Consider the following 22534-nt stretch of genomic DNA (forward strand, 5'->3'; position numbering starts at 1 on the left):
CAAAAATGTTGAAAACCACACAATTACATTTTTAGTTCATCGAAATCAAATTGAAATTTAGGAACCATTTATTTAAAATATTTTTTATTACAAAAATTTGTTAGAAAACTCATCGACTTTAGTATTTGTTGTAATAGTAGACATATTGAAGTATGCTATGACCAAGTTTGAAGCATTAACTATAAATAGTATATTTAAAAAAAAATCTTTAAACCTCACACTAATATCTGAATTCTTCAAAATAAGCAAAAATTATTGAGACATTTATACAAACTCTTATTTATACTACAAAATTTACAAAGAAAAGTCATCGATTTTAGTATTTGTCGTCATAGTAGACATATTAAAGCATACGGCAAAGTTTCATGTCTTAACTATAAAAAGTACAGTTTATAAAAAATCTTCAAACCCCAGGCTAATTTTTAAATTTTATCAAATCAGAGCAAAAATTCAGGGACATTTATTCAAACTATTATTTGTACCTCAAAATTCATAAACCAAGATCAACGATTTTAGTACTTTGCTATCATAGTAGACACATTGAAGTATATTACCCCAAGTTTCAAGTCTTAACTACAAACACTTAATTCCAAAAATCCCCAAAACCCAAAACTACCATAATTCTCCAGCACAAAATCTTACAATCTTGTGTCGTAACTATTTATAATAATTTTTGCATCAAACAGCAAAGGATTTGTTCATCTAGAAACAATTAGTTAAAATTCCTTTCAGCTCAGTGTTCCTCAGTGTTTGTGGTTAAAGCTGCAAAGTTTAGATTTTTGGAAAAATTGTTTAATATGTCTACTATGATAACAAATACTAAAATAAAAAAAGATGATGTGATTTGAAAATTTTTAGTATAAATAATAGTTTGATTAAACGCCCCAAAAATTTTGCGCTTTGGTTTTGACGAAATTAAAATATTAGTGTGGGGTTCAAGGAATTTTTATAAATGTACTATTTATAGTTAAGACTTGAAAGTTGGTCATAATATACTTTAATATGTCTACTATGACAACAAATTCCAAATCGATGAGTCTTCGTTGTAAATTTTGCAGTATATAAAATAGTTTGTATAAATGGCCCCAAGTTTTTGTGCTTTGGTTTGATGAACAGGATATTATCTTGGGGTTTAAGAATTTTTTATAAATGTACTATTTCTAGTTAAGATCTGAAACTTTGCCATAATATACTTCAATATGCCTACTATGACAAAAAATACTAAAATCGATGACTTTCTCTGTAAATTTTGTAGTATGAATAATAGTTTGAATAACATCCCAAAAATGTTTGCTTTAGTTTGATGAAATTAAAATATTGGTGTGGGCTTTAAAGATTTTTTATAAATGTACTATTATAGTTAAGACTAGAACCTTGTTCATATATACTTCAATATATTTACTATGATGGCAAATACTAAAATCGATGAGTGTTCTTTGTAAATTTTAAAGTATAAATAATAGTTTGAATAAGTGTCCTAAAATGTTTCACTATAGTTTGATTAAATTAAAATATTAGTCTGGGGTTTAAGAAAATTTTATAAATGTATTATTTTATAGTTAAGACCTAAAACTTGGTCATGATATACTTTTATATGTATTCTATGACTACAAATACTAAAATCTTTGGAAATTTTGTAGTATAAGCAATAGTTTGTATAAACGTCCCAAAAATGTTTGCTTTGGTTTGTTAAAATTAAAATATTACATTGGGTTTAAGATATTTTTTACAACTATACTATTTCTAGTTAAGAGTTAAAACTTGGTTGTAATATTCCTTAATATGTCTTCTATGATGACAAATGCCAAAATTGATGAGTGTTCTTTGTAAATTTTGTAGTATAAACAATAGTTTGAATAAATGTCCACACATTTTTGCTTTGGTTTGATAAAATTAAAATATTACTCTGGGATTTAAGGTTTTTTTTGTAACTATACTATTATAGTTAAGACTTCAAACTTTCTCATAATATACCTTAATATGTCTACTAAGACAACAAATACTAAAATCGATAAGCTTTCTTTGGAAATTTTGCAGTATAAAAAGTAGTTTTACAAAATGTCCGAAAATGTTTTACTATAGTTTGATAAAATTAAAATATTAGTCTGGGGTTTAAATTTTTTTTTAAATGTACTATTTATAGTTAAGACTTCAAACTTGGTCATAATATACAATAATAAGTCTACTATGACTACAAATACTAAAATCAATACATTTTCTAAGAAATTTTCAAACTATTAACAATTTACTGAAAAAATGACTTGCACCAATACTAAAGTTGCTTATTCAGATAAAAGAATATGCCGTTTTTGAAAAACGGCCCTCAGTGTACATTTTCTATCCAACAAATTTGTAAATTGAATATATTTACCTTCAATATGCCTACTTTGACTACAAATACTAAAATCGATAACCCTTTATACAAAATATCGATATAATAATACTTTTATCAATCAAGTACACAGTGCAATAATTTTTAACGATTTCTAGTAATGATTTTTAAGGAGTTGTTGAGGACGCACCGTTTGTATTATCAACTTGTAATTTGTACAAAATATTCTTCAATATGTCTAGTATGACAACAAATACTAAACTTGATGAGTCGTCTTGCAAAATAATAAATATTATCAACAATTGCAAACAATAACATCGATATAGTATTGACTGAAATCGATGGACATACATGTTTAGGAAGCTCCTCAGGATGACCTGTTTATACTAGAGTGTTGTAATTTGAGTAAGATACTCCTCAATGCATATACTATGACGACAAATACTAAAACCGACACATCTTCTAACAAAATATTGAAATATCCATAATTTATTCCCTGACATACATTCCCTGATTAATACAAAAGAAACACAGATTGTTATTTGATGAGCTCTCCAGGACGTATTTATGACTCAAGTGTGTTGTGACTCAATTTGGTTGAGTTATACCTTAATATGTCTAATGTGACAACAAATACTAAAATTGATAAGTCGTCTTGCAAAATTTTAAAATAATAATAATAATTGTAAACAATGACATCGATATAGTGTTGACCGAAGTCGATAGATATAGATGTTTAGGAAGCTCCTCAGGATGAACTATGGGTACAACTTGTACCCGTACCCGTACCGTACAAGAGCACTGTAATTTGAGTAAGTTACTCTTCAACCTCTATACTATGACAAAACATACGCTAAATTGTTTAAATTTAGTATAGTAATGCACATTTTAACAAAACTCTCATAATTCTTTCTACCAAGTTTGTAAGAGTGGGTGGCGGTGGAGGGATGTAGTATTACTCGTCGTACTACTCGGTCGGTCGGAAGTTGGTTTTGCAAACCTTTTGGAAATGAAATCTGTTGTGTTCTGTTGGATCCAAAACAACCCCCAACCCCTGTCCCATGGTCTGTGCACCCTCCCACAGAGCCCATTCTGGGGAAATGTAATTATAACTAAGACTGTCAAGTGGGAATAGAATTTGAATTGTTTAAAAAGTAGTTTTTGAAGAGATCTGCAGGACGCACCGTTTATACTACGACTTTGTAATTTATTTAAATTATACTTTAGTATGTTTACTACGACAGCAAATACTGAAACCAATGAGTCTTCTAACAAAATCATAAGCAAAAAATTAATTTCCAATCAAAATACAACAATGTAGAAAGTTGAATAAATAAGATAGTGTCATGTTTAGAAAGCTCTGCAGGATGCACTGTTTGCACTACAAACTTCTAATTTACACAACTTATACTTCAGTATGTCTACTATGACGACAAATACTAAAATTGATAGTTTTTATACGAAAAAAGTAAGAAAACAATAATTCTTTTAAAAATATCCCGAGCAAAACAAATGTAATATGTATGAGAGTGTCATGTTTAGAAAGCTCTTCAGGACGCACCGTTTGTACTACTAACTTGTAATTTACACAAATTATACTTCAGTATGTCTACTATGACAAAAAGTACTAAAATTTGTAATTTTCATACTAAAAATGTAAGAAAAAAATAATTCTTTAGTAAATACCCCGAACAAAACAAATGTAATATATATGATAGTGTCATGTTTAGAAAGCTCTGCAGGACGCACCGTTTGTACTACAAACTTGTAGTTTTTACAAATTATACTTCAATATGTCCACTATGACGACAAATGCTAAAATTGATAACTTTCATACCAAAATTGCAAGAAAATGACAATTGTCTAGTAAAAATATTTTATAAAGCAAATATGATATATATGATAGTGTCGTTTTTTGAGAGCTCTGCAGGACGCACCGTTTGCACTACAAACTTGTAATTTACACAAATTAGACTTCAGTATGTCTACTATGACGACGAATACTAAAATTGATCATTTTTATACCAAAATGTAAGAAAAAAAAATTCTTAAAATGAAAACAACGTTATAAAATACATTCTGATGACAAACCAATAAAAACAACGTAAATAGGACTCTACTGATAAGCAAACACGAATTAAAAATGTAAAAAGGACTCTACTGACGAGCAAACACGATTTAAAAGGACAAAGGGACTCTACTGATGAGCAAGCTCAGTTTGAAAACAAAGAGGGACTCTACTGACGACCAATAATTATTTTAAGAGAAAAAAAAGAACACCACTGATCAAAAAAATAAATTTTAATTTATAAATAATCTTGTGATGAAAAAGCAAACAATATAAAAAAAAAATAATTTAAAAAAAATTATTTAAACACTGTCAATCCATTTAAGAAATATTTACAAAAAAGGGACACTACTGACACTTGTGGATAGCAAATAATAAAGTAATAATGGACATGATGAAAAACCACGACAGGAATGTTTAAAAAAAAAACATTATACACCAAAATAACATTTCATCCCCCTTCTTCTCCATCAATATCGATAAAAATGCCCATTAACCACCACTAATTACTAAAACTGGACGTCACAGAGAGAATTTTTGACGCCCAAATTAAAAGCGGCAATTTAAAATAACTGGCGTCGATTAAAAATACATTGTCTTGAGTTAAAATAAAAACATGAAACGAATTTTAAATCTATACGCGCCAGTAATAAACGTGTTGTAATTTGATTATTATATCGCTTGTAACTTTTGAACGGTTTGTTTAAATATAAAGGTATATTTGGGTAATTTGTTCAAAATTAATTGATTTATAATGTTGTCTAAGGTTTTGGAATCTTATAGCAAGTCGGTGTGCTATAAATTTGCGTTAAAACAAAAGTGGGTGATGTTGGCTATTGAAAATGATGTTTGTACGGAACCCTGTAGGTTTGCTGGATTTGTGTATATGGTATTTGATTTTAGCTCGTCGATACCTTTCATTTGATCCCCCACATGCCTATATTTGATTTTACAAAGTTTTGACCTACTGTTCAGCAACCTATTGGTCAACCTTATATTAAATTTATTGTAACTTTTAAACCGTTTGTCCGAGATGAATGGAATATTTGGTGAATTTGTGTTAAATTAAATTATGTATAATATTGTATGATATAGAAACATTGCAGCAAGTTCGAGTACTTCAAAATTGCACAAAAATTTATTTCAGACTTAAATTGTTTATAAATTTAATGTCATTTTTTATTATGTCGGACATTGGAAATTTAAGGCAAAATGACACTTACACTTACTTTATTTAATTAATCAAGAGTTATTATCTATATTTATACACTAACATTGTTATTTTAAGTTTTTAGTGAAATAAAAATAATTTTTGCAATACGATTATTAAAATGGCGGAAAATATTAATAATTTTTGACGTTGAGTGTACATCAATATTTGCGTAAGAGGCGCCAAATTTAAAATTACAAAGTTAAAAACTGAATTTACACTCCAAAACAATGCATTACTAATATATAATTGAATATTATATAAACAAAATGTATTTTTACACATTAAATAATTATTACTAAACGTATTAACTTTATTTTAGACTGTTGACAAATTTTATGTAAATACCTAAATAGCTCGCCAAAACTTTTGTTTAAGTGTTATGCGATAAAAAGCCTACGATGACTATATATTTGGATATGTTTAGTTTAGATATGATAATAACAGTTGAATTATCTATTGTATATATAAGAAAATGAACTTTAACGACTTTTGGTATGATTAATGAACTCTTAAAAACGCATGTCTAAATATCCATCAAGGAACATGTTATTGTTATAAGATTGTCTTATTTATAATGAGAATCAATCAATGATTACTGTCGAGCGTTTTATCTCTAATTAGATAAGGATTTATATATTCTGATTTTAACTTCCGTAGCTATCACACGTACTTTTGTTATAATTATATTTTGTTAAATTTGCTTTTGTTTCGCAGAAATTGGTAAGTATGAATCCGAATTATTTCAATTTATCCATAAAATTTATGTGCCATTATATAATTTTTTTATTATCAAGAAATCATAATTTTGAGAAGATTGATTTAGATTGTTCAGACTGCAGTTCTACATCAACGATTATTAGGTTGGAATCTGAAAGAGAGTTAGACTTTGATGATGAAATTGAATTTGATGGTTGGACTGAAATTAATATAAGTACAAATACTCCACAGCCACAAACTCCTTTTGAATTTATGGGAAATTCTTCCATAAATGAAGATGTTGCATTGCTAACAACACCTCTGCAATTATTTTCACACCTCTGCAATTTTTTATTTATTTGGTTGAAAAAATTGTTGAAGAAACAAATGTATATTTTATACAAGAACAGAGAACGGAGCCTTCAACGTCTGGTGCTGTAATGGATTGGAATGTCACAGCAGCAGAAATGCGAATATTTTTTGCAATAGTGTTAAATATGAGTATCGTATACAAGCCAGATGAAAATATGTATTGGTCGAAAAACCCTATTATTGCCACTCCATTTTTTTCCAAAGTAATGTCCAATAGGCGGTTCAAATTGATCAAAAAGTATTTACATTTTATGAATAATGAAACCTATAATTATGATTTACATCCTTATCCGAAACTGAATAAAATTTGGCCTGTATATGATTTTCTGAATAAAAAATTTAAAACTGCTTATACCCTTCAAGGGAAAATTACAATTGACGAAAGCCTAATGTTGTATAAAGGAGCACTAAGCTGGAAACAATATATGCCCATGAAACGTGCAAGATTTGGCATCAAAAGTTACTTCTTGTGCGTATCGAAAACTGGGTATTGGCTATGTGCGAAGGCATGGAAGGGGAAATCAAATCGACCGAAGCGTTCGTTGTGGCTACTTTGAGCATTAAAGTAAGCTACTATAACAGAAATTTTAAACAAAAACACATAACATATTGGTTTATTTCAAATTTAAATAAGATAATTAAAAATAAGCCACCAAAGCTGTTGTATAGTGGGTTGTAGAAATACTAGCAGAAAAAGTGACTGCAAATTCTATACATTTTCTACAGCTAAGTGGAAAGAAAATCAATGGGAAAAGTGGATCGCTGCGGTTAGAAGAATAAAGTAAGTATCATAACCTTATAGTTATAAAAATTCAATTCGGAGTACTGTGAATAGTTGGAAAATTGTTATGTTTTTTAGCAAAAAGAAAAATTATAAGTCAATAAATTGTTATTTTATCAAAATTTAATGCTTACTAGAAAAAATTGTTTTGCAAACAATGTAATACAAGGCTGAAATAATGATAAATATATATTTATATATTGTATATTGATTATGTGTAACTATTATTTATCTATTAATTACATGTTATTATATAATAAATGTAATTTTGTGATTAAAAGAAAAATAAAAGGCGTAAAATGTTTATTATACAATCAGTTTAAATAATACAATGCTGAAATAATGCAATATATTGTAATATATTGCAATAATGTAATATTTCCTTCAATTTACAAGACTCGAAAAGTTAAAGTCGTTTTTTTCCTGCAATTTTATTTGATGGGTCTTGTCTTTATAATAATGCCTAAATCATGTCTTTATAATAATGTCTAAGTCTTTAGTTTGACCAAAAACAATAAAAAAATGAGTAAATTAATTCATTATTTACTTATTCTATTGATAAAATATTTTTATCATTATTATATTGTTTTTATCAAGAACTATTCCGAGCTCATGACATATGCTTTAAGGCACTTAACCTTAAAAATGTTTACTGCATTTCTTTTTTAAATTAATCATTACACTTAACTATGTTTTAGGTGCGTTGAAGTAAATTTAATAATTTCAATAAATATTGAGCGTTCACATTATTACTGTATAATGTTTATTATTATTTATAACAATTATTTAATATCTTTTTTCTTTAACAAACATATAAAACCCATAAAAACCACACACTGATAGCCTTAGTTAGCTGCATGGGCGCTGCAGTCACGCTCTGAGCGAATATGTGGTCTATGATGTTATATACGGGAAAAGGGACAATTATCGATAGTGAGTTCCCAAATTTGTCAATATCATCTCAAATCGTTATGAGTTTGATGAAGCCATTGATAAATAAGGGATATTGCCTCACTATCGATAATTTTTACAGTTCTGTGGAACTATTCAAATTGTTATCGGTTTTCAAAAGAGATGCATATGGAACAGTGAGATCTAATAGAAAAGGTTTACCAATTAATATAAAAAATCCAAAAAAAGTGAATCCTGGATACGTAAGATCTTTTAGAAAGGAGAGATTGATGGCCATGAGATGGAAAGACAAAAGGAATGTGTACTTCCTTTCTACAATACACGGTGCAGATCAGGTGGAAATAGAAAAGAGAGGCATCATAAAAATGAAACTAAGCTCAAAATCATAATATTTTTTGACGTTGAGTGTACACACTATTTGCGTAATGGCGGCAAATTCAAACCTACAAATTTAAACACTTAATTTACACTTCAAAACGCATAAAAACTATCTATTATCATTAAAAATCAATATTATATAAACAAAATATATGTCTTTTATCATTAAATCTATTTATAATTCTTTTATTCAATTTATTTATCGAAATGATCTATCTATGTTCGTCGCTCGTCGTTCGTGTTCGTTCATGTTCGTTTCGTTCTTTTGCAAAGTGTGGTTCTGACTGATGGACGTGCTCCTTACGTTGTGTTATAATATTTTAAATAATTTAGTAAATACATTGCAACAATATTTAAAATATATATCAAAGTGTTTATCAACTGTTGGAGAATATAAATATTAATGTCGATGCCACGGGTGGTGAATATTTATAGTGTTTTTGGACGCGAAAAGTTTTGCTATCGGTCTCGTGTATGGCGGTGTCGTTAATCGGTAAGTAGAAAAAGAATTTATTTCTAATATTGTTTAATGAATATATAATGGAGACTAACAAGTATTGTTTATTAATAATGAAATACAACTTTGTGTGTAACATCCGAATAATTTTGATATTTGCGACAAGTTTTTGTCTTTGTGCATGCGGCACATGCAACAGAACAGGGTTATGTATTTCACGTTTTCAAAAAACGCATTTATTTTTGTATGAGTTACTTATGTATATTTGTTTAAATATTTAAATTGTGTAAGTAAAGAAATGTTTTGTACGTTTTTTTTGCATAATGTCCGTAAAATTTGACAAAAACCGTAAATTTTTGCCCAGCCGCCATTTTGTACAAGAACAAGGCTGTGTATTTTTTTTTTTGCAAGAAAATTATTTTATAAAACAAAAATTTAACATTTAATTATTGTACAAGTTCCAAAAATTTATTAGTCAACATTGTTTTTGCAAATATAACTATGTATGGTATAATAATGTTTTAAATGCACAGTTTTTTTTTTACATTTCACTCCTGCAGCGACAGCTTGGTATCAAGCAGCAGTAACAAATACTAAGACTAATTTATTTATTTAATGTAATGAAAATTACGAGAGTTTTATATACATACATAATATTATAATTTAAAAATTATGAAAATGTCCAGTCAAGTTTCAATCTTTATTCATGCCTTGGACAGTTTGATGTCAAGCAGATGTAAAAAAATACCTAAATTTATTTTTTTATTTCATATAAGAATTACATGAATTTTATATACATGCGCTAATTCAAAAAATTATCATTTCCAGTCCGAAGTTCCAAATTCGACACACGTTTTAGACAGCCTGATATCAAGCAAACAAAACAAACAGGTAACAAAAATTAAAACTAACTGATTTATTTAATACAATAAGAATTAGAATAACTTCATACACATTAACTAATGCAAAAATTATAAAAATGTTTAGTCAGAAGTTTCAAATTCAATACATGCCTAGGACAGATTGATATCAAGCAAAAGTAAAAAAAATACCTAAATTTATTTATTTATTTAATATAAGAATTACAAGAATTTTAATTCTAAATACATGCACTAATTAAAAAAAATTATCATTTCCAGTCAGAAGTTCCAAATTCGACAAACGTTTTAGACAGCCTGATATCAAGCAGCAATAACTAATACTAAAGTTAATTTATTTATTTAACATAATAAGAATTACAATTATACGAATGCACTGATTTAAAAAATTATAAGTTATTGAGCCAGAAGTTTCACACTCGATACACGTATTAGACAGCCTGATATCAAGCAGTGGTAACAAAAATTACAACTAATTTATTTAGTTAATCTAATAAAAATTACGAGAATTTTGCAGTGAATAATGCACTGATTCAAAATATATAAAAGTTATCGAGTCAGAAGTTTCAGATTCGATACATGCCTCGGACAGCTTGATGTCAAGCAGTAGTAACAATTACTAAAACCAATTTATTTGATGTAATAAGAATTACAGAGTTTTATTCACGTGCACTGATTCAACATCTTGATATATATATATATATATATATATATATATATATATATATATATATATATATATATATATATATATATATGATATTCAGTTTTCAGGGCAATACATCAATTAAAAAATTTGTATGACTTTAAAACATTTTTATTTTTTCCATACGTTTCGACACATTGTTTTGTGTCATCTTCAGTGGACTATGTAATTGAATTAATCCTAATTATTTCATATTATAAATGTTCACAATGCATCGGAGCACAGAAATGTACGGCGTGATGTACTTTACAAATTCATAAAAAATCTCATTCAAAAATTTATATATGGTTCAATTTAAAATGACAAAGATTGGTTTTTTGTTGCATTGTGAACATTTATAAAATGAAATAATTAGGATTGTGCATTGTGAACATTTATAATATGAAATAATTAGGATTAATTCAATTACATAGTCCACTGAAGATGACACAAAACAATGTGTCGAAACGTATGGAAAAAATAAAAATGTTTTAAAGTCATACAAATTTTTTAATTGATGTAGAATCAGTTAGTTCGCTTCCAAAAGCCAATAGTATAACATCGAAAAAACAATATTATTTGTTTTCAAATAATAATTTTAAAAAAGACAACACTTTTAGTAATTTTGATTTACAAAAGTTAACTATTCGGCGGAAAAATAACTCACAAATTCATTTTTTGTCAAAAATTCTTGTTTAGTGAAAAAGTGCTAACGTATATTCAAACATACAGGTAATTAATTCAATTTTATCATTAATCCTTTCTTAAAAAAATTTTCCATAACTTTCAAAAAAAAAATTTCTATCATTTTTAATATCCTGTTCTGATAATCCACTCATTTATTTTTATCATTTTCATTTTGATCATATTATCATATTTCTGTACATTATTATTTGTTACAATTAATTTATTATTTAAGAAGAATCTATTTTCTATTCTTAAACATATTGTTTGCTTAAATCTTATCAAGATCATGTTTCTTGACAGATGTCCTGAAGATGGAACGTACCTAGTTCCGAAACGTTGACAGTAAACAAATAATTAAATAAAGAAATTGTTTATTAAAAACTTTTCTTGTTTTTTTATTTTGTATTATTTTTGGATTCTTGTTCGAAACTCTACAAAATATATATATATATATATATATATATATATATATATATCAGGTAAAAGACCCAGTTATTGACCCTGGCCCAGTTTCTGACCTTTTCAACTTTTTTTGGAATTAATTAAAAAACTATACATTTAATGTGAAAATAATTTTTTTCTTAATTGACAGTAATTTATTCTATGCCTCATTAATGTCAATTAAAAAAATATAAAAAATATTAACTAAATAAAAAAAATTTTTTAAACCAAAAGTGACTGTGGAAGCCATTTTTTAGCTTTAGTCTAAACAGTTTATGTAAGGAGCTACGACAATTGAGTTCGTGCACTAATTATGATGTAAGTACGAAAATCTAACTAAAAATATACAAATAAGTCAATAATTAATTAAAATTCATTTTAAAATATTTATAAAACATATTAAATTTAGTTTTATTACTGAAATTTGAGGGTCAATAACTAGGCTCAATTTTAAGTGTATGTCACAGTTGTTGACCCTACAATTCTAACTTTTAAAAGCTAGGTTATCTTTTACATGTTTTTAGTCACTTGTTCATTAAATGTAAAAATAATAATATTTATTGTTATCTTATATTTTTTTACTATTTTTCGTAGTAAAGTGATTAATTTACATTTAATATTCATTGGTATAAATGAAAGATTGTATTTAAATCTTGTAAATACATCTTTTAAGTGATAAAATTATTAATAAAAAAATGTCAGTTTTATCAACGCTTAAATTATGACTGTTTTAGTTTACTAATATTTTTATTATTATACAATTATACAATTACAATTAATTAAATGAAAATTAGAAGAAGAAAAAGAATTGAAAAAAGCTGAAAGGTCCAAAAATAAAGCCATCAAGGAGGCAGAAAAAATAATTAAAAAAGAAAAACTTGAAGAAAAAAAGAAACAAAAAGCTCTTAAAATAAAAAAAAGTCCAAGTAATTTAAATAATTAATTTTAATTTTTTTGTTTGTGTAATATGTTATAACAAGACTTGAACTATTTATACGTTAAATTTTAACAAACTGTATATTTTTAGAATAAATATTTAATTTATTTATTTTAATAATAATTTCAGTTTATTTAAAATTAGTAAGCACTTCATAACCTAATCATGATTAAATTTGAGGGTCAGAAATTGGGCTACGGTCAGGGTCAGAAACTGCAACACGAAGAATTCTGAGGGTCAGAAACTGGAGCTCTTAATGTCAATTTTTAAAACGTCAATTTAAAATATAAATTTAGTTCAAATAATTTTTTTATGCACATTACTTTATTTTAAAAATCCTAAACTAATAGATAAAATTATAATTTTCTTCATTAAGTTAAGTTTTATATTAATTATTATAGTTTAACCTCCACCGTCACTCTAAAAAGGTCAGAAACTGGGCCCCTTACCTTATATATATATATATATATATATATATATATATATATATATAATCCATTTATACTTGTTTATCTATGATGTAATCCAACAAATATTTGACAGAAAGTACTAATGATGTGAATAACGAAATCAATGGTAGGTTTTACTATGTTTCATTATACAGTATACTCATTTAATAAATATTTCGAAACATAATAATAAGTTAATGTATTATTATATCCGTTTAATAACAGTTATTTGAATAGTCTCCTTTTAGTTGTCTTATTTTTCTAGTTTTCAATCACCAATCGATGTTCTGCTAATAAAACGAGTTTTAACTAGGAGAAAGTGGCATTTTGTCTGAAGGCAAGTTGCATGAACTTCACGATATGTGTAAATAATCGTCATAACATTAATTTCAAACTTTAATGATTTTTTAAGATATTGGTTAAAACCATGGGCTATATATATATATATATATATATATATAATGAAATCCTCAAAAAACTAACAATTGATTACGAAAAAACGACCCCGCCGATCTTTACGAGAAACTAATTAGCACGATTTCCAACTGATACTTTTCAATTTTTTAAAATCGGTTCAGGATTGCTGAATTTCTGTCTAATTTAATCGTCTCTATGGGAAGGAAATAAAATAAAGAAGCAAAAATTATTAAGCTTTTTTTAAGAGTTTGATTAACATTCATTTAGTGCTGTTTATATAAATGTTTTATTCACATTTTTGTGATTATAAAAACTTATTTTTAAAACACATGCTTATTTACATATAACATTGTTAACCATTTCATTATGATGCTTGTCATATAGCTCTTGTGTTATCATACTAAAAGTATGTCGGCACTGATTCCTCTTCTAAGTAGATAATTTTTTTCAATATAACTTTTCTCCACTAAATCTATAAATCAAATCAAAAGTACAGTTATACTTTAGAAATTGAATCTAATACTAAATATTAAGTGTTATTTGAAGAAAAAAAAAACTAAACAGATACTGAAATTAATGTTTTACCTATATGAATTTCTTTAAACCTATAAAAATGTAATTCTTATTTAAACCATTTTTGGTCGATTTGAAGAAGTTTTTTTTTAGTATGATTTAATTCAATAATTATTGATAAATTGCTCACCTGACAAGCATTTGAAACTAAACAATGAAATTCCATAGACCTGGATTTTGTTGAATCGGCGAACAGACATCAAAAGAACTTAACAAAAACAATACATTTAATAAAATAGATTTATTTTTATTAACTATTACATATATACAGTTTGATATCAAAATACTAAAAACTAATCAAAACCTAATCTTTCAAAAAGACCTTTAAAACCATTGCTTTGCACCTTTTATATGCATATATTATTTATAGTAAAAATTTCAAGTTACATTTTAAAATTGTTAGCTGTATGTAAATTTTCTATACACTATTTTAACTATATATACATTTTTCGTAAAACGAGCCTTTGCGTTAAGAAAAAAATTAAATCTACAATAACAAGCAATACTAATTTAATATTATATTAATAACCTATAATAAACATTAAATAATTATTTTTAGAAATTTAAAATCAATGGAATGTATTAGATCAACAATTCATTTTTTGTTTCTAATTATTTCAATCTAGGAAGAAATTCATGAAATTACTTATAATTATTTCTCATTTAAATGTTGATTCTTCTATACTAAATTATTAAACATCTAATTCAGCCTTTTAAGTAATAATATGGCATTAAAACAGGTAATTATTAATCTTGAAAATATTGTCAGTCTTATTACTCATTTCATATATGAAATGATATGTTTTTTCTTAAATATAAGGATATATCCTTATATTTAAGAAAAAACATATCACCTGCATTCACTAGTATCGGATTTGGTGTTATTACATATTTTTGCAGTTTTCTTTTGAGCACTTGCATTTCCTGTAACATTTCCTGTTGTTTTTGCGACAACCACATAATCTGTTTTCACATTTACCTTTACAGCTACATTGGCTTACATCTGCTGACACTCGCTTATGCCTTGGCAGTTTCTGTATATGAGCAAAAAAAGGAATAATTGACCAAAAGGAAAGTTTTTCAAAAAAAAATTATAAACATGATTATATAATATCAAGTTGGCAACTAAATTAAGTGCGGAAGAAAATCAACATTTTTTTTATGAAACTAAATAACTTTATTCTGAAATGCATTGTCTATTTTTATCACTGATTTTTGTCATCTTTTAAGCTACTTCAAGCAAGCATAATCCCACTTCTAAAAACTTCTGGTTATTATTAACAAAAACTGATTCAAGAATAATCATTGAATTGTTTAGCATTAAAGGAGTTTTGTAAAGATCAAAACCAAAAGTAATAAAAAAAGGCAAGGTCAGCATTATATGGTCTAGTAATTTTTGTTGAGTGGCCAAAAATATGTGATGCCAATAATGGAATAAATCACCATTTCGTTTTGTGAATTTAGATCACTTTTGTAATCAATTTTTTATTCAGACAAGTTGGACGACCAGAGCGTTTTCATATTTGAGTGAAAAATTACCAGAACAAAATTTATCAAACCAATTTTTACACTGCCGTTTTTTTTGTCTGCTATCCAATAACAAAAAGTTTTTATATTTCAACTACGTGAGCAAACCTAAAAAATCAATTGATACCATCGGAGAGAGAAAACCACTGCCAACTAATTTGCTAATATATTAGAGAGTAATTGAGAATATTGATATTTATGTATATCTCATGCTTTAATTTTAATTTAATTTGGAGAAACAAGATGCACAAAGCTTTTGCTTTGTGTTCCCAGACTCTCATAAATCCAGTACGGTCATAAATTTTAAGCATTATTTAACCCAAATATTATTGTAAAAAAAAAATCACTCATTTTAAATAATCAAAAGTAAAAATGTTCACTGATTAATATGATTTCACTCACCTTCACTAACCGGACTTGCTTATACATAGGCGTTAGTCTAAAATCAGGATCTTTTTTAGCGGAATCTGCATAAACCTCATCATCACTTTCTGATGAACTCATTGGCTCGAAATCCAGCTTAAGATGATCTGGATCTTTTTTCATTTTCTGAGCCTTTTTTTCAGCTGTCATTAATTCAGCCAATTCATGTCTATGTTGCTCGCGTAGCTTATCCATTTCCTGTTGATATTGAGCAACTTTCGCCACTGCTTCTGTTAGCTGATTCTCCAGTTCAGTACCGCGCTCTAAGCAGATACAATGAAAATTATTTTAACTTTCCCATACTAACATTGTATCTTTTCACATATTTACATATTTTTGTTGCTATAAAAATATCAGATTAATATATTTGATTGTAATAATACCATTATGGGCATCAACTGAACGCCTTGGGTCAGCAATCATATCAAATAAGTCTTTTGGAGCATATTTAGGTTCAGGTATTGGCATATTCACTTTTTGTGCAACTTGTGCCACTAATGTTCGCTTCGAAGCCAATTCCTTATTTAATTGTTGGAGCCCTGTTGTTAAAGCTGCCTGCTGAGATAAATGGTTATCTTGTTGTTCCTTTACATCAAGGTCAGTAATGCTTTCAGATGATTCTAAGTGAACATCTTCTTGAAAACCACTGCTTTCACAGGACACTTCTGATACAGGTCTTTTTTCAATACCATGGTCCAAAATATGAGTATAAACTTTTATTAGTGTTTTCTAAAAATGGATTTAAGACTGTCTCATTTTAATAAACATGTTATTCTATACTTTTATATTTCAAAAATCACTCTCAAACTTATCATTAGAAGCAGAGTTTTTTGAACTGTCAGTGATATAAAATATGAAAACAAACCTGCACTTCATCTATGCTTTCTTTAATTGTATGTAAACGAATATTACATGATCTTTCACTTGTGCTTAACTCTCCCTTAGTTTCATCATCTAATGAATCTAATGCTTTCAATAAATTATTATCCTTTATCTGAAATTAATGTAATAATGTATATAATGTGTATGTATTATATAAATAAATAATAATCTTTTAGAATTTTTTCAAGTTTCTTAATTTTTCTTAATGATATATAATATATATATATATATATATATATATACATATACATAAGTAAATTATTGTGCAAAATGTTGTAACCTCTTGTCTCGATTTCAGTACAAGTTCATTTTTGTGCTCTTTATTTACAATTGGTTTATTTTTTATTTTGTTTGCTCTATTTGCATATCGTAACGTGCTCATTATTTCTTCTATGTTGTAATCCGCTGGGCTTACACAAGCTATCATTAATGTAACCGCATTGCCCCCAAGAGAATCTAGAAATTGAAAATATATCACACATGACAAACAGATATGAACGATTCGGAATGACTGAAACTCGTATCAAAACAACTTGTATGTCGGAATCGGATGCCGTATATATCCGTACGATATATATATATATAATAATAATAATAATGAGTGCTCTGCCCTAGGGCAGGTCCGTGAGCTGAGTTAAACTCCAACTCGATTCAGGGAAGAAGTAGTGTGAGAGTTTTTCCCATTTCCATTTCACACCGCAGTGCCCGAGATGGGCTTATTTTCAATTGGAAACATATTTTGATCTATATTTTCAATTGAAAATGGAATATATATATATATATATATATATATATATATATATATATAAGCCTTTAACGACTTGATTCGTGTCCATAACCTGTCCATATATCGGGCCCGATTCACTAACTTAACAATCACATTTTCTAATTACACTAACAATAAGTCTACTTTCGGTTCGGCGACAGCTCCCGAAACGCTGCGCCCCATAACGTTCTCTAGAATCACACTACTCGTATAAACATTTTGATTAACACTTTCGTGCGGTTGACCGCACGCTTGCCGACTCTGAAGCCCTGCAGGCAACTCACACCCTCGACAACGACTAGCCCAAGACTACGACTACTTCTAGAGTCTAGATTGTTCCTAGACTAACTACCCCACAGGCCTTCGAACACACTCATCAGTGACATGGTTTTTACTCGTATATGCGTATAGGGAGTGGAGTATTCATGTCTTATTTTATATCTGTGTGTGGATCCTCACCCACACATTCGTAACAATATATATATATATATATATATATATATATATAAATATGTAATAATTAAAGTTTTAGTTTACCTTGTAGTAGTCTTGTTAATTTGCTGTCACGATAACCTATGAAACCCGTACAGCCCTCGCCCAATCTTGATATGACATTACCCAGAGCTAACAATCCTTTATTAATTTTTACACTTTCTCGGAAGCGATTACCAGTTGCTTTTGTTTTATTTGCTCTTTCAGATCCTGCCAAGTCTACCAAATGTAACTTGCAACTTGTTAGACTATTTCTAGTAATAAAAAGGAAATATTTAGACATTTAAATGTGGAATAATCGACCTAGAGAGAAGCTGGTATCAAATTTTTTCAAACTTTGATGAATTTATTAAAATTAAACCTCATGTCGCAGGACCATAAAGATCCTGCCAAGTCTACCGAATGGAACTTGCAACTTGTTAGACTATTTCTAGTAATAAAAAGGAAATATTTAGACATTTAAATGTGGAATAATCGACCTAGAGAGAAGCTGGTATCAAATTTTTTCAAACTTTGATGAATTTATTAAAATTAAACCTCATGTCGCAGGACCATAAAGATCCTGCCAAGTCTACCGAATGGAACTTGCAACTTGTTAGACTATTTCTAGTAATAAAAAGGAAATATTTAGACATTTAAATGTGGAATAATGGACCTAGAGAGAAGCTGGTATTAAATTTTTTCAAACTTTGATGAATTTATTAAAATTAAACCTCTTGTCGCAGGACCATAATATTTTATTATGTTCTTTAAAACTATGATCGCAAACGTCGCACAAAACTAATCAATGCTAGTCCTTACCAAATTACATACAATGGCATTTGAAGTTAGGAAATCAGTTCAATCGTTTTTGTGAAAACGTCAACAGAAGATCCAAAAAAACGCTAACATTACACACGCATAATTTTCGCACAAATGCTTTGTATGTATGGTTTCGAAGCGACAAGCATGGTGAACTAAAATAATTTTCAATTCAAAAACCATTATTTTCATTCATCATTACTAGATCCAGTTTTAAATAACAAAAAAATAATACGTAAAGCTTTTTTCTTTTACTGACTATTACTTACTTATCGCTGATTTTTCGCTGTTGTATATGGATAGTGAATATTGCATGACTTCTACTGGATTGACTGTTCATTGCAGTTGCACCTACAGCTCTGCGACGATATCCTCTAATTAAACAATCTAATGTATCTTTTGCATTACGTACTTCAATTTCGGTTAATCCAGGAATTACAATTCTTTTTTGTTGATCTTCTCTGATATCAACTATACTTTGATCTCTATTTGATTTTGATAAAAGATCAAATAATTGTTCTTGATATAATTCCATAAATGATACCTGTAGAACATGAGAAAATACTTTACTGAATAAATGACTTACTGTTATTATTATGTTTACAATTTCATAAACTATTATGATTTCTAAAAGCAAATTATATTAAATAGCAATCCATATCCACTCCTAAGGAGTGCAGAACAATTATATTCAACCAAACATATAGAAGTACAAACACAATGCAAAGATTTTGAAAATCTGACATGTTTAATTTCTGACCATTTATGGGTATTCAAATAAACTCTAATTACAGTGTAAAAAGGTTATGGCTTTTAAATTTTAATTCTCATTTAAACCCCATATGCTCCTTAACAATACACTTTAAATTTATTACTTTAATATTTGGAAAGTAGTTTATATTGATCTAACTTGTAATTGAAAATAATATTGCTCCGTCAGAGTTGAAATTTTTTGAAAAATGTCTTTTACTGCTCTTGGTATAACACCCATCTCCTCGACTGGTCCACCTGAATAAGCCATGCCCATGGAATGAGTTTTTCCGGAGCCAGTCTGACCATAAGCTAATATTGTCACATTGTAGCCTAAAATATATTTTTAGATTGAACAAAATAATAAATAATAAAGTAAAGATACTGAAGATAAAAATAGAATTTGGGATTATAGATGAGAGATAAATTCACCTACACCAAAGTTATGTTATGTCAAAATTAAATTCTAGTAGAAATAAATTACCCTTAAACAATCCATCAACTAAACCCTTCACAGCAGTGTCATAAAATTGAGCTTGCGAAACTTCTGGTGGAAATACATGGTTGTAAGTAAAAGAATGATTTTTTATTAAAACTTGAGGTTTATTTGGCACTGTTTCGAGGCATTTAACATATCCTTTAGAAATTTCGGATTTGACTAAAGGCCTTATCCTTAAAGCCACCTGTACACTAACAGCAGAATCAGCCATCTGAAATTTTTTCAAAAATCGTTTGAGCAGGTGCAGATCTTATATGAGATATTCTATTATATTTTATTTATGAAGATGCGTAAGTTATAAAATATCATAATATATTTTAATGAATATGCTTGCTATTTGTTATAAGAAGATTAGCTTACCTTAACCATGGCACTAAATTAATTATTTCAAAATCTAAAATAAAATAATTTTGCCACGACAATAAAATTAAATAAAAAAAATAAAATGCTTAATTAAAGTGATGCACTCGTTTATGGTCAATAAAATTGCTTTTGATGCAAAAGAAATGTCGGTAATTGTTCAATGTCGTAAACTGTTAATCATTTTTCTTCTGCCGCTCGGGGCATGTATCAGTGAATCTTTTGGAAACAAATACTACCTATTACTTTTCAATTTTATTGGAATAATCATTCAACAAGCACTCATGGCTTTGATGGCGGTCCCGTCACTTCAATATTTAACCAAGGAATTTTATTATACGCATTTGGCATACAGTATTTTTCTTGCTTTTGTTGTGAACAGCGTACAATTCGCATTTGAGGGCAACCAGTTTCAGTTGCCAGATGAGAAACCCGCGCTGATGAAGTACTATAGGTCATTATACATACTACATAATGTCACCGGACTCCTCGGAAATTTTCACGGACCATTAATCACGAAATCAGTTTCATGTTTAGGAGAAGAGGACTGCTTCGTATTGACTTTCAGTATAAGCATGCTCTTGAAAATTGCCAACGTTATTATTTTTCTAGTAGGAACTCGCTATTTTATCATTTTGAAATCGGTGCACACCTCAAAATATATCATCGCCTGCATATGGAACGGAATGAAACTTTCAATTCAAGATCGTAAAACTATAATCCTCGACCACATTGGCTTGACCATGCAGAACCCGAATATGGAACAGAATCAGTTACCGATATTAAAACGGTTTATAATATGATTATTATTTTTTGTTGCGTTCCAGTTTTCTCCGGCCTGTACAGCCGATATATAGATGAATGGATGACCCAGGCCAGCAAAATGGACGGTCAATTAGGATCTTTTAGTTTTCTATTAGAACATTACGAGTTGATGAAACCATTGTTGGCGATTATAATTATGCCAATATGCGATCACGTCATAGATTATACCATGATATAATTATACCATGGAAACTTGATAGAACGTTCAGAAGAATGATTTTTGGTGGACTGTTGATATCAATTGCTTTCCTGATATCAGGAATATTGGAAACCTGCATCAAGTCACAATTGCCACCTTTGCCAACGGAGAAGGAGTTGCAAATCAGGATATTCAATGGTTTTAATTGTACAGCGTACCAGACTACCTCATAGTGAATCCTTTTGGAATGTACAGCAATAAACACGTACCCTATGACTCTTTTCACCACACCTTTCAATAAGAGGATCTTGCTTCCCTCCAATAAATGAAACGATAGATACATATGGCGGTATTGCTATGTCGGTGATGATAAGGAATGAAGATGGACAGGCGGTTGCATTCGGGACAACGTGGTAATCAGAGATCCATACGGCTCGGAGTTTTCGATGACTGTAAAACCAAGCATTGTTGCCGGACATTCAGTGATCAATAATCCTACCAGAATATATGAAGTAGACGTATCTGTGTATGATTTGTACTTGAACGGAGCGAAAGTCACGAAACTCGATTTGGACCCAGGCGGGGTTTATTTGGTTACATTAGTCAACAGCACAGCAAGAGTTTTTGTAGTAACGGAACCGAATTCTGTGCCAAAATGTCTTTTGGATGCTACCTCAGGCTGTTGTGTTGATACTAGGAGAAATTTACTTTAGTATTACTTATGATCAATTCATTTATACTGAAGCGCCGATGCCCTGTAAGGTAATTGTTGCAGCGTTTCACAATTTCTTCAC

At 28.5% G+C, this 22534-nt stretch overlaps 1 protein-coding gene across 1 annotated transcript; it reads right to left on the reverse strand.

Annotated features, from left to right (window-relative positions):
* Positions 1–3299: 3299 nt before the first annotated feature.
* LOC113377198 (chromosome-associated kinesin KIF4A-like) lies at positions 3300–20627 on the reverse strand. The gene is made up of 10 exons (XM_026617465.1): positions 20402–20627; positions 20078–20250; positions 19437–19711; positions 18412–18620; positions 17389–17564; positions 17092–17220; positions 16610–16955; positions 16206–16489; positions 15256–15310; positions 3300–3424 (listed from the first exon to the last, which is right to left on the reverse strand). The coding sequence occupies exons 1-10, from the start codon at positions 20625–20627 to the stop codon at positions 3300–3302; spliced, it is 1998 nt and encodes a 665-aa protein (XP_026473250.1).
* Between the last annotated feature and the right edge of the window lie 1907 nt (positions 20628–22534).

Source organism: Ctenocephalides felis, unplaced genomic scaffold (genome assembly GCF_003426905.1).
Source record: "Ctenocephalides felis isolate EL2017-DRISC unplaced genomic scaffold, ASM342690v1 CF-g0.4_SCAFFOLD_00131, whole genome shotgun sequence".
NCBI lineage: Eukaryota > Metazoa > Arthropoda > Insecta > Siphonaptera > Pulicidae > Ctenocephalides > Ctenocephalides felis.

What these genes read in the sequence shown, in the direction of transcription:
- LOC113377198 (XM_026617465.1), bottom strand. Translation starts at nt 20,627, where the DNA reads ATGGCTGATTCTGCTGTTAGTGTACAGGTGGCTTTAAGGATAAGGCCT. An exon ending in AATATTATTTTCAATTACAA is followed by an intron (nt 19,712 to 20,077) that starts GTTAGATCAATA and finishes CATGTTCTACAG; the next exon opens with GTATCATTTATGGAATTATA. An exon ending in TACTGAAATCGAGACAAGAG is followed by an intron (nt 17,221 to 17,388) that starts GTTACAACATTT and finishes CATTAATTTCAG; the next exon opens with ATAAAGGATAATAATTTATT.